Source organism: Thunnus albacares, chromosome 15, assembly GCF_914725855.1.
Source record: "Thunnus albacares chromosome 15, fThuAlb1.1, whole genome shotgun sequence".
In the NCBI taxonomy this organism is placed as follows: domain Eukaryota; kingdom Metazoa; phylum Chordata; class Actinopteri; order Scombriformes; family Scombridae; genus Thunnus; species Thunnus albacares.
This window is the reverse complement of record NC_058120.1, coordinates 11,306,781-11,320,880: the sequence shown is the minus strand read 5'-3', so window position 1 is coordinate 11,320,880 and position 14,100 is coordinate 11,306,781. Positions and strand designations below refer to the sequence as shown.

General features: G+C 40.3%; 2 protein-coding genes across 3 annotated transcripts; both read right to left on the bottom strand.

Moving 5' to 3' along the window:
• Window positions 1-339: 339 nt before the first annotated feature.
• On the bottom strand, window positions 340-5,598 carry tmem39b (transmembrane protein 39B). Its single transcript, XM_044375839.1, has 9 exons — window positions 5,361-5,598; window positions 4,520-4,719; window positions 4,176-4,395; window positions 3,853-3,936; window positions 2,715-2,869; window positions 1,494-1,827; window positions 1,171-1,358; window positions 900-1,020; window positions 340-719 (listed from the first exon to the last, which is right to left on the bottom strand). The coding sequence occupies exons 2-9, from the start codon at window positions 4,648-4,650 to the stop codon at window positions 486-488; spliced, it is 1,467 nt and encodes a 488-aa protein (XP_044231774.1). The 5' UTR covers window positions 4,651-4,719; window positions 5,361-5,598; the 3' UTR covers window positions 340-485.
• A 1,259-nt stretch (window positions 5,599-6,857) lies between these two features.
• khdrbs1a (KH domain containing, RNA binding, signal transduction associated 1a) lies at window positions 6,858-12,696 on the bottom strand. 2 transcript variants are annotated; one of them, XR_006407386.1, is made up of 11 exons: window positions 12,324-12,696; window positions 11,598-11,725; window positions 11,010-11,126; window positions 10,777-10,923; window positions 10,508-10,635; window positions 10,032-10,299; window positions 9,825-9,901; window positions 9,655-9,716; window positions 9,308-9,482; window positions 7,431-7,493; window positions 6,858-7,185 (listed from the first exon to the last, which is right to left on the bottom strand). XR_006407386.1 is itself a non-coding variant. In XM_044375100.1 (9 exons), exons 1-9 carry the CDS (start codon window positions 12,487-12,489, stop codon window positions 9,373-9,375), a joined length of 1,203 nt encoding a protein of 400 aa, XP_044231035.1. In that variant the 5' UTR covers window positions 12,490-12,696; the 3' UTR covers window positions 8,316-9,372. The 2 variants fall into 2 exon arrangements, 1 of the variants encoding a protein (XP_044231035.1); XM_044375100.1 differs by lacking the exons at window positions 6,858-7,185; window positions 7,431-7,493 and having other exon boundaries at window positions 8,316-9,482.
• Window positions 12,697-14,100: the final 1,404 nt, after the last annotated feature.

Below are 14,100 nucleotides of genomic sequence, written 5' to 3'. Positions count from 1 at the left end.
TCAGAAACTTGGAATTACTGTTGATTTCAATATAACATGAACGCATCATAATATGCTATTGAGTTGTATTATGGGAATTGTAGCATCATTGGAGCACCTATTCTCTACAATTTCAGATATCGCTGCATCAGTTTTGACCATTGTTGTTGGGTTTTTTTTTTTTTGTTTTTTTAAAAATCTGTCTATCATGCTTTATGCGAGTGCAACACAAAATTGCTGGAGAGCTCCATTAATAACGCAATATATGAAATGTCCTAACAAATGTCCTAACAACCAAGATCCAATTAGAGGCCTTGTAGTCAGACAGGACACATATTTAGAACCAAATGAAAACAAACATTTAAAGTAATACAAAAATATTTCTTTTTTTATTATGGCAGATCAGAACAAAAATGTGACACAAAATGCAGTTTGTAGAAAAAATACAGAGCTCTTAGACATGTTTGTCTTGTTCCAAAGTGAGTATGACCAATAATAACTTGGGTCTAACTGACTTTCTGGTCTGATGAGCTGTTTGAGTACGAGTATGCCTTTCCTAGGACTATTCTGTCTCTTAGAAGCTTGAAGAAGGCGTAGTAGTTACTGAAGAGAATCAAAGCCAACGATATCGTCTGATGCCATTTTTCTGAGCATATCAACGAGTAGAGCTGGTAGAATATCATGGCACCTTCCAGGATGATGAGTATGTTCAATATTCGTAAAGGCTTATTGAAGAAGAACTAGGGGGATGGAAAGAGACGGAAGCAGTCAGTCATCAGATAAATATTTGCAAATAACTGCTTCTTTAAGTACTGACATACCACAAATACCATGTTTGCTATTTAGTGACTCAAATAAAAAAGCTGCCATCTCTTTAGTCATGTTTGCTCTACATGACCTGCTCATCAAAGAATACTCACATAGAAGCGATAATGGGACACATCTGATGGCACTGCAACATTGTAGTGACCCATGGCTTTGTAGACATTCTTATTATGTTTGACCAGGACTCCCTGTGGCCACATGTACTCCTCTGTCCATCTGTGAGGAAAAAGAGGCAGCAGAGCAAGGTGAAGATTTGACTAAAACGGTCTAAATGTGTTACTCATCTAATCTGATTTTACTGGAACTACTGTGACGTGACTAATTTTGTTCACCTGACACCAATAATAAGCTGCGAGTGGTACGTACATGTGCTGAAGAACGTTGGAGCAGAGCGAGGGATCTACTTTCTGCCAGCAGCCCAGGTGAGCCGCAGCTTTGTGGAGCAGGTCACAGTAGCGAGGTGGCAGTAAGTGTCTCATGAGGATGACTGATGTACTGACTGACACAAGGATGAACAGCTCACAGGACCAGCGTTTGTCTACATACTGTGTACTCTAAAAGGAATATAAACAAAAATTAGATGTTGTAATGCATTTAGGTGATGAAGAAAACATTCTTCTTGTATTGTGGTACGTAAAAAGACACTAGTGATACCATACTGAGACAATCCAGGCCCAACGGTTTCTCACCTTGACAAACCACACAGGCACAAAGGCCACATAGTAAGCACTGAGCATTGAGCTGACCAGCACCTCCTTCATCCTCCAGTTGAAGTCCATCTTCAGATACTCCACCTCTTTGCGGATGAGGTCTGGAGAGAGGCAGCAGGCGTGCGTTGGCATAGCCTGAACGCCATACAGCTGGCTGGTGTGCTGCTTCCATGTCTCCTTCAGTACGGTCAGGTAGTCCCTTCCCCGGCTGACGCTACCCACCTCCTTGGAGCCGATGCTGGCAATGGGGGAGAGCGGACCTGCTCGCCGGAAGTCACAGCTCAGCCGAAAGAACGGAATATACATCCCAAACCTGTGGGAAAGAAGGGCAGGAATTCATATTTTACTAGACGTAAAGTCCTGCATCGACACTGCCGGGATAGTTAAGCAAATATTCTCGCTGATGTAAATTAGTAAAGCAAATACTGGTTGAGCATGTAAATTGCTTTGAGCAACTGTGTGCCTTTGTCTTATCAGATCTAAATCATTCCATGATTTACCACATCATTACAACATTGTCCTCTTTAGGATCAACATTCAACCTGACCACTGTCTGCACTTCAATGTCCGTCAACTGCTTGCTAGGTGTTACCACTGTGGCCAACCATGCTGAAACTGTTTGCAAACACAGACACTTGAGAACAGTATCCAAGCAAAATGCTATCAAGCTTAGGAAATGATGGGTGTCGTAAGTAAGTAAGTCCAATTTCAAACTGCATTAAATTATAAATATTTAATGAAGCAAACGTTACAAAACAGTGTTTGAACTGAAGCACTACACAACAATGCAGACAAACACCAAACATACCAAGTTAATAAGATTTGAATTATTACAACTGAGGAATGCTTCAGTTTAAAGGATAATTGGTTCAGACAAGTTCTTGGTAGGAGCCAAGTTTTTGCCGACCGTATCCTGTGGCAACAGCTGTTTTCCAACACATTAAACATCCAGCTGAGCGATGAGAGAAAGCACGAGATCAGACACGCCAGCAGAAACCAATAAGGTTGGAGTGATATAACACAGATAAGCAAACAACATTGAAACTTCACTAGTAAACACTGAACATATATTTTAAGTTGATTTGGAGGACAGGCTCATGTTTTAGGGTTGCTAAGAAAAATCAGGGGAACAAGACTGTGGCTGCAGCGCATGCAGGTGGTACAAATGCAACTCCCTTTGTTTCCCCCGAGGATACTTACGGGTAGCAGAGGAAAAGCAGGCTGAGGACAGAATATGTTCTGAAAAGGTAAATGAGGGAGCGGCACAGGCTCCAGCCTGTCAGTGTTAGCACAGCAAACCGCGCCATCACTAAAAAGATCGAATGAGGGAAGGACAGTTTCCCACTCTGTGATGCCTGCAGGAGATAAGAGGAGGGAGGCAGACAGGAAGAGTTATATGCATTAAAATTATTATACCCTTCCAACTTTATTCATCATGGAAACACAGAAACACAATAAAAGATGTATGAGAGAAACAAAACAGTAACAAGGTCAAAGCACAGTCTTGCACTGGGTCTGGTACCCGCAGGTTCGCAACAGGTAACCTGCAAAAAAGTTGTGTAATGGGTAAAAAATATAATTATATAAATTCACGGGCAAAAATAAACTAAATGCAGGCGGATAGCAAGTGAGAGCAAAAAAAAAAAGAGAAGTCAGAAATGAGAACAAAAAAGAGAAATCAGAAATAAAGATGATTTGCAGTATATCTAACATCTTAATCAGCTAATATTATCAAGTCTAATTAGCTGCCAGACTTTTTTTTTTTATTATTGGGAAGTAAAGTGGAGCATGTCAGTGGATTACTACTTCAGAGTGTGTTGCACAATGTTCTGAGGCATACAAGTGAGCAGTATGCAATCATTGTTGCGTGTGTGTGTGAGAGACAAACTGCTGCGGTATCTGCGATTGCATATCTGTGTGTGTACTGACGTGTGAATGTCAGTGAATGTGCAATACTGCCCTTCTTGCAGAGACACAGATTATGATTGTGCAACAAGTAAAAATAAAGCACTTTAAAGTGAGTGACTGTGCAGGCTATGTGTTTAATCAGATGGGTTTGACATGGAGATAATCGCTGGTAACGGGTCGATTTCAGTACTGAGCTTTGTGGATGTGGGTTTGCAAAATTGGACCTGTGCAGGCGTAATTGCATATTTACATATTTTTGGATGGTGTATTCACTTTGATTATGTTATTATCCAGTTTCAGCTTACCTTGGACTCGAATGTTTAAAAAAAAAAAGAAAACAAACAGGCAAGAGTATAATGAGACTTTTAGGTAGGTAGTTAGTTGAGTGCTTTCGTGCTGAAAATGTGGAAGTCAAAAATAGAATTCTTACCTCTTTAACAATTGCTGCAATTAACCTTCTTGCCAGTATGATGATTGTGAACACTAACATGTTATAATCAATCAGGTGGAAGTTCTGGAAATAATAAGAATGATTCAGGATTATTGCTTCCACCACACACACTAAATCAACAATACTTTCAAATGTGTCACCTTCTATTATTTTGTAAACATAAATAAGCAGATAGTTTGACAGTAACATCCACAAAGCAAGACATAAAAACTCAGACACAATAAGGAGACTTTAAAGACAGTGACTCTGATACCATGATACTGATATGATCATCAGTTATCAGCTAATCGCTGAGTACTCACCAGTGATGTGTGTGAAGGAGGGTGTGACGGGGGGTACCACCATACAGTCTTGTAGATGTTGACATAGTGTACAAAGAGGGCAATGAGGTGGCAGAAGAACAGATGGAGCTCGAACAGCACGTTACGATCCACGGACAGCTCTGGGATCTTACAGTGCTTCAGAGGGACCACCGTCTGTGCAGCCAGCGGGGGGCTGGACATACATGTCCCTGAACCATTCCTTCAGACAAAGCAGAAGACGCTGATTATGCAGAAAAAGCTACTTTCAAACAGTTTATTGTGATGTATATTGTTTTCATAGGGTGTATGATAACTGGGGCTTAGCTCAAAGGAAACTCTCTTACCTTGTACGAGATCGCACCCCAGTGACCGGGGAGCTGGTTGAGTGGTTGCCGTTGCTGACCGAGCCCTGCTCATTGCTTAGTGGAGGTCTGCAGTACGTGGTACGATTCGCCCCTCTCCTTCCACCAGCCATTGCAGACACACCCACGGCTCACTTCCCTCAGCTGCGTGTCTAGTTTTATATCTCTCCTTGATCTGGGACCTGTTTACATGCAGGGAGAGGGACAGTGAGGGTTGATCTGGTGCATTCACATGAAATAATATTGATTGACTGATGGATGTAAATAATTCAAATCAAGCTGTGGTATGTATAAGATAGGATAGAATTTACTGGCCCAGCATGAAGATGTGTTGGTCAGTGATTGGATTATAGTTAGAAACTGTGTTATGAAAGGTGTCAAAACAAACAGCAAAAATCAAGCAACCTCAAGCTGTTTTGCTGCCAGTCAAAATGCGTACAATGCCAAATAAATCTAATGACCTGCACTAATTCTCCCTCATAAACATGTATTACAACACATGTTTTCTCTAGCTGCATAGCATCCCCTAATATAGTGCAAGTTTTTTGCGGAAGCTGACATAACAAGCTAGCTTAGTAGCTACAACACATCATCTCTAATCGAGTCAAACATCTCTTGGGGGAGCCTTATGTGTTAGAGCCATGAGGCAGCAGGCGAAAACAACGTGGAGCTGTACAATGAGGGACGGACCCCAAGCTGTCTGCCAAGACCATGCTTGATTAAATACAAAGATTGAGGCCTAGCTCAGGCTATTTTGACTAGCTAGCTAAGTTAGCTCCCAACCAACCTATCAAACAGGTTAGACAAGAAAATGTGAGCTTACCTGCGCCAGTGTCTTCAGTGTGTGTGTGTGTCAGATGCTACTCTGGTGCATAGATAATCCGCTAAACGCAATACAATTTCAGAATAGTTACTGAAATGCTGGCGGTGTATACACTGAAATCAACGAAGACAGTCATTGTTGATGTGAAACTAGCCGCTGCTAGGGGCGCGGATATTCTTCTTCTTCTCTAGTGGTTATTAGTGGTTGGCAAACCAGCTTTCGAGGTGCTTTACCTCCACCAAGGGGCGCAGATATGTCAGCGTCCTGTGGGAGGAGAGTCGTTTTAAAGGGACATTCCGCCGATATTTCAACCATGAAGCACAGGGAAACAATGTGCTGTAAAGAAACTGTTATGTAATAGACTCAGACGTTTCACTTTCTTTGTTATCATAACAGTGACCTGATTGCAGGATGTGTTGCTGCGGTTACTAATACTGTGTGTTTACAATAATGCTTGTAGTGTATGTGAAACTAGCTTTGATGCAACCTCTGTACTAGAAATGGTCTTCTATTTGGGGAATTTCATTATTGTCCATCAACAAAGTTACTGGGATGATGTAATACCAGAGCTGCAAAGATTAGTTGATTAATCAATTTGTCGATAGACCCAAATTTAATCAACTATTTTGATGGCTGGTTAATTGTTTTGAGTCTTTTTTTTTCTTTTAAGAAAAAGACCTGGTTCCAACTTCTTAAATGTGAATATGTTGTGGTTTTAGTCTTCTATGATAGTAAACTGAGTATCTTTAGTTTGTGGACTGCTGACTGAGACAAAACAAGACATTTAAGGTTGCATCTTAGGCTTTGTGAAACAGTGAAATTTTATAGACCCAACGCCTAAAAGATTGAGAAAATAATTGATTAATTGATAATGAAAATAATCATTAGTTTCAGTTTCAACATCTACTTGAAAGCACCAGCCCTGTAAATGTTTTAGCCCATTAATTCAAATCACATCAACTGAAGGATTCTTTGGTCTTTTTGTTGACCTCAAATCCTACCTCCACTGCAGGCTCAGATAGAAGATAGTCTAGTCAAGAATATCAAATTGAGGCAAAAGAACTGCATATCAGCACCTACAGCGTCTATGGGCCTCCACACAGGGAGGTATGTAGCCTTCAATATGACACAGTCTGGTCAACACCTCATTTCATAGTTCACCTGTGTTGTATATCTCTCAATGAAATTAGCTGTTGCACAGAAACCTGCTTGTCTTCAGTCAGTAGCATGTAGTTGACAGGCACATCTGATGTAGTCTGTTTTGGCGACCTCATACATATTGCTGCATATAAAGAGTAACAGAAATAAGTGCAACAGTAACAAGACAACATACGGTAAATCAAATAAAGAATGATTAGATCTACAAAGACTGAACTGAACAGGAATATGAAAAACTGCAAGATCAGACAAATTATTCTGCTAATCCTGAGAATTCACTTTTGGGGATGCTATCACATGTTCAGACAGACTTCTTATATCTTAATAAAAAATACACAATTTAGGTACAAAACTTTATTTTTCATAAAAAGCCAGTTTAAGATGTATTGTTTAAAAAAATATCGTAAAACTGAATACATTCAATAAAAAGATAAATGATCAATAATGATACAAAACATCCTCTTATAAAGAAAAAAAAAAGATTCTTTTATCATTACAGCAATATTTCAGAAGAGCAGAGCATGTTCTCAGCTGTGATGGAGAAAGCTCCCTCTACACTGTTTTGGTCAGACAAATCCCTTGAGGGATTAGTATTGATCAAGAAGCCATCAGTCTCAGAGACACTGCAAGGCCTCTGCTGTTTCCAGGGACTTTCAATGGACATGACCTGTTAAAGACAGCGAGAGTTCATGTTAGCAGCACAATTCAAGGTTTGTGTGTCACTTTAAAAAAAAAAAAAAAAAAAAGCACTCAATTCATGTTCCAATCAATAGCTGGTGATAAACATTTTAGGGCAACATTATTTGTATGTGTCCATATGGTCATTGAGTCTTTAAATTTCATACAGAGTCAAAAAAAGCCCATCAGGTAGAAGAATTTCAAGTGATTATCTGAAATTTTTGTTCAACTGACCGTAAAAGGCCTGGTAAGCTGGAGTTCATTGTCTCAACTGCACCTACACAACTCTCTGACAACCTACGAAGAGAAAAAGAAATGAGATCTCTGACACACCAGAGCCTGCATGCACACAGTGGACAACACACATGCAAAACTAACGTTATACTACAAAAGTATCATGCAACTCAAGCTGAAGGGTTTTGTCCACCAATGGGATGTTTTAACGCTTTGAGTGCAACTACTAATTTTCAGTAATCTACATTCTACAGAAATTATCAAGATGGAAATTGGTTAAGTATCGAGTGAAATGGATGGACCATTGTTTTTATTTGAGCAAGAGTTGCATCACAACCATTTCTGATTGTTTTGTACGGCTTATTTTGCTCGGAATAACTACTGATAGCATATTTTGTACTTCAATGTTTTGGATGTTTTGGATGACTTGCATTACTTGATGTTTTTCCACATAAAACAAAACAAAAAAGTCTAACAAATGAGTGTTGGGTTAGTTTTACCTTCTTGTGGCGATCTTTAGGCTTTTAGAATCCTCTCCTCTGCGATTTTTTTCTTTTATAAAAACCAGCCAGCATGACTTTGCATCAAAGTCAAGTAAGATCCCTGCAAGCTTGATTTGAAATACTGTTGAAATTCAGTTATTTCAAGTGGCTGAAGATACATTGCTCTCTTGAGAGCTTGAAGAGATACACTAACTAAAGGTTGATGACAATACATGTTCAAGCACTATATCATTCTCAAGTCAAACATGTATTTGGCAGCACATTACTTCAAGGAATGATGAGCTTTATTTTTTTTTTTTGGAAGGTGACATTACAAATGTAATTTAGAAACGTTTTGAAGACAGACGAAGAGGATGAGCTCTTTGTCAAACACCGCTTTTTCTGTTTTTTTTTTTATAAATAACGCTGACGTATATACATACAGCTATTTCAAGCTTTGAGAAACACTGAGGACCACTTTCACAAACCGAAGGCATTCCTTTGGTACAACAAAGGCAAAATACCATGTTTAGATTGATTAAAAAGAAACTAGAAACTTTATTGAAACAACGCACTGCAGAAAAACATTTTGGGATATATTTAGTATCCTATTTAGCCAAAGGTACACAAGCATTATGCATTTTGGAGACGGCACGGCTTAAAAGCATACACAGTTTTCCTACGGTTATGTACAAAATATTGAGTTGGCTGCAGCCCTGCTCACACACAGTAAGAATTGTTAATCCTTCAAACTTTACAAGAATTAGTCGATCAATGATGATTTTGAAAGTAATGGTACGACAGATCAAAATATACCAATTGTAAAGGTGGCAAAAAGAGGCATTTTTCTTTGTCAAATGGATTTCAATAGTATTTTAGGAGACTCTGTAACTTGACACAAGACTAGATTTGAATTGTAATATAAACAAGTATATAAGACATACTTTTTGTTTTAATCAAAACAGCTCAGGGCTGTATTGAGTTTGCAACTAAATCCATTCTAGTTATAGTGAAGTTACATTGAGGCATTATGAATAATTTTTGTCCAGTCATGAAGGACTTTAAAATGCAGCCTAAGTGAGAAGAATTTATCGCCACAATCACATTTTGTAAATGAACAACTAACTGAAAGATAACCATCAAATATCACTAAAATGTCAATGTTGTTTCTTAGTTCGGTTTATGTCATTAGGACCTTGACTGCCAACTACGCAACTGAAAACAAACATTAAATGGAAACAGATAAACAATGAAAAACCTTGCGTTCATGTTCTCCTCTGGCACTCTATGATACATCCAACAAAACGTCTCTACCGAGTTTTTAAAAAAAACAACCCAAAAAAACAAAAATAAAATCAAGCATAAAAAAAAGGGAACAAGCGTGACGGGAATTACTTTTGAAAAGTTAAGTGAGTTACAATCGGAGACAGTTGCCATTGCAACTCTCTACCAGTAGCCGTTCAGTATCTTCCGTATGGATGCTCTCTATAGGACCCCTTCGTCTGCCTGGCTGGAGCGGATTTGCCTCCAGCCCCGGAGCCGGACCATGAGTTGTCCCAATCATCTTGAGCTTAAAAAACAAAAACAAAAACAAAAAACACACAACAAAAAGGACAGATAGGGAAAAAAAAGTCATCATTCTGAGTGAGGAAGAAATGAGGCCCAATCACTGCCTTGTAAGACTCTTCAGTGAGTGTGTTACTTTGTTAAAAAAAAAAACAAATGTAAAATCAAAGTCTTACCATATGGCACATATGAGGTTTCCTGAGCCTCTCCGTGTCCGTAATCATAATATTCAGTGTCCCTGAGGATAGATTGTAAAGAAATGTCAACACAGCACCCTTTACATTTAAGAACTATAAATGAAAACTGAGTCACTCTAGAAATAAATATAAAATCCATTTTGACTTACGCAGGTGCAGATTGCTGACTATAATAACTATCATATCCCTCATAGGCAGGCTCTGCGTAGGATTCTTCATATGGGGGCTGGAAGGAAAACAAATCAATGATTGTCAGTCAACTACAAAAACTACATAGCACTCTCCAAGAAATCACTTAAGTGAGAGACAAATATGTCTAATGGAGAAACCAAGGCTCAAAAAAAAACAAAACTTACATAATCGTCATAGCCATCAGCTTTGGGCTGCGATGCTGAAGGGGGAACCTGGAGCTGCTGGTGGGAAAGGGCAGAGGAGGGGAGCATCCTTGGTGCTCCTCCCGAAGGGGGTCTAGCACGGGAAGCCGAGCCACCTCTGTTAGGGACTGAAGGTGGTCCACCCCTACCAGATGGTGCACCTCTGGGAGCGCTGCCCCGTCCCAGTCCTCCCCGTGGAGCTCCACCACGCATTGCACCGCGAGGGGCCCCACGTGGCATTCCTCGCCCCCTGTGGGGAATTAGCCAGGTTGTAAAATGCAATCATAGAAAACCGATCAGCGACATATGGCGTTTGTGTTGTGTAAGCAATTTGCTACATGATAATAATGTATGAAAAGTGCTATATAAATAAAGTTATCATTATTCATACATTGTGCTGTGGCAGAGGTCAATGTCAGCATGAATATGGCTTAAGTCAGAACCACCAAGACTCCTACCTTGGTCCTCCAGCACCAGGTGGTACACCTCTGCCTCTTCCTAGGTGACCGCCACGTCCCCTGCCTGAACCGTCCTGTGATCCGTTCAGGAAGTGAGGATCCATGTACGGGTCCTGCTCACCGGGTTCCTTCAGACAAAAACAGTCTGTTAAGTAGGGGTTTGGGGTGGCTAGAGAGGAAACTGCTTAAATATCTGCAATGCAAATGCTACGTTTAAAGAGCACAATCCATGTCTGTGAATGAGAAATAAGAGTCTGTTGGACACATACGGGGATCAGGAACTTCTTGACCTCCTCCATGGCATGAGCCATGCGCAAGTAGGCTTCTGGAATGGGTGCCGTCACCTCAATGAACACGTGCAGCTCCATGGCAAGGTGGGCATATTTAGCTTCACCACCCTTCCTCAGCTCTTCTTCCTAAAGAACATTAAATGCAAATAATAATAGTCTGCCATACAGGGTAACATCCTTTGAACTGTGCAGCAATGCAAACTCTCACATACCTTATTCTTGTCCCTCATGGAACCTTTACCGAGGACTGAAATCTTTGCACCTGTGTCCTCTTGGAGCCTCTTGATTGTGCTGCCCTGAGGTCCTAAGAGCTTACCGACAAAGTTGACCTGTAGAAAGAAGTGAAGTGAAAAGAGTCAGTATTGTATTGCTTCTTTCTATTACCATTACAGAAAAGTAGAATAACAGTGAATAGAAGAACCTGGTTTCATGTCTGAGCAGACATGAAACCAGGTTATGACAGTAATATTAAGCACAAGTTCCCTTCTTGTCTCCACAGTAGGTGCGAGAGTCACTCATCATCCCACACTGCATTGTTACAACTACTGCAGACTTGCTCATGCAGAAGCTTAGTGGGGCACTGGACGCATGACTTAATTCTGGGACAGTAAAGCTGGCGGAAGAGATTTGGAAATGTACGACACGCTGTTTACATTTAAGGTCCAGCACTGAGGAAGATTACTGAAGAGTCACTAAACAGTTTTGCAAGTTGACCTCATTTGCCAGGGTGAGCCAGCTCTTGAGGAACACATACTGTGGTCAGACTCATAATCAAGAAGTAGAAAAAAGGAAATACTAACCCTTGGGTACTGCTTGGTGGGAATGAGTACTCGTTCTTTGAGTTTGAGATTCTTGGTGGCAAACAGGTCCAGATACGCCTCTTTCTCTGGTTCTTTCTTGTTTTCGCCTTTCTGGATCCTTTCAATCTCTGCAGGCGAGAAAAATGTTTGAGAGCATGATCCTACACACACATGCAGTTCTGCGGGCTAACATAAACAGCATTTGTAATGTCAATGAAAAAAGGAAACATCTCAGGTCATCCTGCAGGAATCTGCAGAGAGCCATAACAAAGCTGTTCTGCAGTTTTTAACTGAATTCCCGGCATCTTAACCATTTTCCCGCCATATAAACTGTATTTTGTGCCACATGCAACCCACTTTTCATTGCATTCGTGCATTTAATGAGCTACAACAGGTAAATGTGCCGCGAGGCGCGATGAGCCATTCAATTAACTTGGGTGTTACATAACAAGGCTGATTCATGCATAAAGCTTGAATATTTACGTATCCTATGGAACAAGCTGTCTGTCTGGTGAGTTAGATAAACAAAACCTGACACTTATAAAACCAGAGGCTTTGACCCACATCGCTAACAACCACGTGTTTAATACGCCATTGTTCAGGCCTCAGTCCGCCGCTGAAGACTCGGACAAGGAGGAAGAAAAAAGACGCTAACTTAGGCCTCACGCCGTGCCACGGTTTACTAATCTGTGTTAGCTTTGAGAAGATAGCAAACAATCTCAGTACCTGCAGAAATAAGTTTCATGGCGTGGGTGAACGATGAATCCAAGCTGTCCTTCTCAGCCAGGAGCTCCGGGAGGTATTTAGTGTCTTCCATTTTGCTTTTCTTCTGTGCGGGGCTTGACTCTACGGCGTACTCAGTTTTGTTCTTGTTAGCATTCGCCTGGCTCATAATGTGCTGGCACGGCCAGATTAAATTAAAGCTTCTCCCTAAACGAAACTGCAGCTAACTCGATAACAGCAGTTTCTGGAGTGTAGTAAAGGGTGATATTCGCAGAAAAATCCACCGGTATCTTTCCGCCGCAGGCTGCCGGGCTCTCTTCAGTGGACAAAGGAGGGATGGCGCAGCTGTATTTGAGCTCAACGGGAGGAAGAGACGCAGTAGGAGGCAATGACGTCACGACCAGAGAGCACCGGGGTCCACCAAATACTGAGCAGCAAGTGTACAGATATAAACGTAAACATAATATAGATACAATTTCTCACCTATTTTTTATGTGAAATATTTCAAACAATTTTGGACAGATCTAGAGTCTCACTTTTTTGAAGCTGCTAACTCTGTTTACTCTTTTAATCTTAAATATATTATTTGTTACTATGATAATCCAGATGATGGCGCTCTTGAATATCTGATTAATTCCATTATTCTTTAATATGTAAGGTTTTTTATTCACAAACAGATTTTCTAAATCACTGCCTAAGATCTCATATTTTCTCCTTAATTCTCTACTTAAATCACTCAACAAAAAAGTAATAAGCTATTGAAACATGATGCAACCTTTTTCACTGAAACCTCTGACTAAATATATGTTTGTATTTGTAATTGTCTTTTAATATTTTCATTTTATGTTCTTCATATGTGTTTGTGTCATTTAAATTTGATTTATATGTGCTGATATTGTTTACCTTAGTGTTTGTATATTATCCTTTTGTTAATAATAAAAAAATACTAAGCAGATTATTTTCTGTCCACAATGTCTCCCCCCAACTATTATATGGAACAATGAGTACATTATTGTGTCGTGCACACAATAGCATGCCCAGCCCACATGGGCTTACAAGACACCATAAATTCATACAAGCCACGACCCAGGGGCGGATCTAGAGAAATATTCATGGGGTAGCAAGAGGGTGGAATGAAGACTTTAAGGTGTGGCAGATATATATATATATATATAGTGCAAACTTCCAGGTAAGCTTTGAATGAGCTGTCACTGTATTGTTGACTAATATGGCATATGGCTTTTTGTTTGGGGCTATAGCAAGTAATTTTAGTGCTTTTTAGACTGGGTGCTTTTACATGTTGCACTTGCATGACTGATCTGAAATTTGGACATTTGTCTGCAGAATGAGCAGTTCCAGAGATGTTGGTAGCTGCAGGCAGTCCAGAGACACTTGTAGGCACTGGTGAATATTTGGGTTTATTCTGGTTCAAATATATTTCTGCCACTCCTTAAAGTCTCTGGATCCACCCCTGCCATTGTTCTCCTCTGGCAGTCTTTGAAACTATAACTCCAGCTGGGCTTGTGGATCTGGTTTGATGGGAGGCTTGATGTAATGAGCTGCAAGTTCACTCCTGACCTCTGGACTGATGATCACATGGACTGTAACTTTAAGCAGTAAGACACACTGGGTATTAGTGGTATATCCATGAATTCATGAACCCTGTAGGCCCCAACAAACCCAGGTCCAGCTGGGATACAAGGGCCAGCCAGAGGACTATAGGCTACATCATTCATTCCAACTTAAAGTATTGTAAAAGAACCAGAATCACATCAACCAT

Coding starts and splice junctions, on each gene's coding strand:
- khdrbs1a (XM_044375100.1), bottom strand. CDS start 12,489: ATGAGCCAGGCGAATGCTAACAAGAACAAAACTGAGTACGCCGTAGAG. Junction 11,127..11,597: donor CCACCAAGCAGTACCCAAGG/GTTAGTATTTCC, acceptor TTCTTTCTACAG/GTCAACTTTGTCGGTAAGCT. Junction 10,300..10,507: donor CCTGGTGCTGGAGGACCAAG/GTAGGAGTCTTG, acceptor AATTCCCCACAG/GGGGCGAGGAATGCCACGTG.
- tmem39b (XM_044375839.1), bottom strand. CDS start 4,650: ATGGCTGGTGGAAGGAGAGGGGCGAATCGTACCACGTACTGCAGACCT. Junction 3,937..4,175: donor CTCCTTCACACACATCACTG/GTGAGTACTCAG, acceptor TATTATTTCCAG/AACTTCCACCTGATTGATTA. Junction 1,021..1,170: donor TCCAACGTTCTTCAGCACAT/GTACGTACCACT, acceptor TTTTCCTCACAG/ATGGACAGAGGAGTACATGT.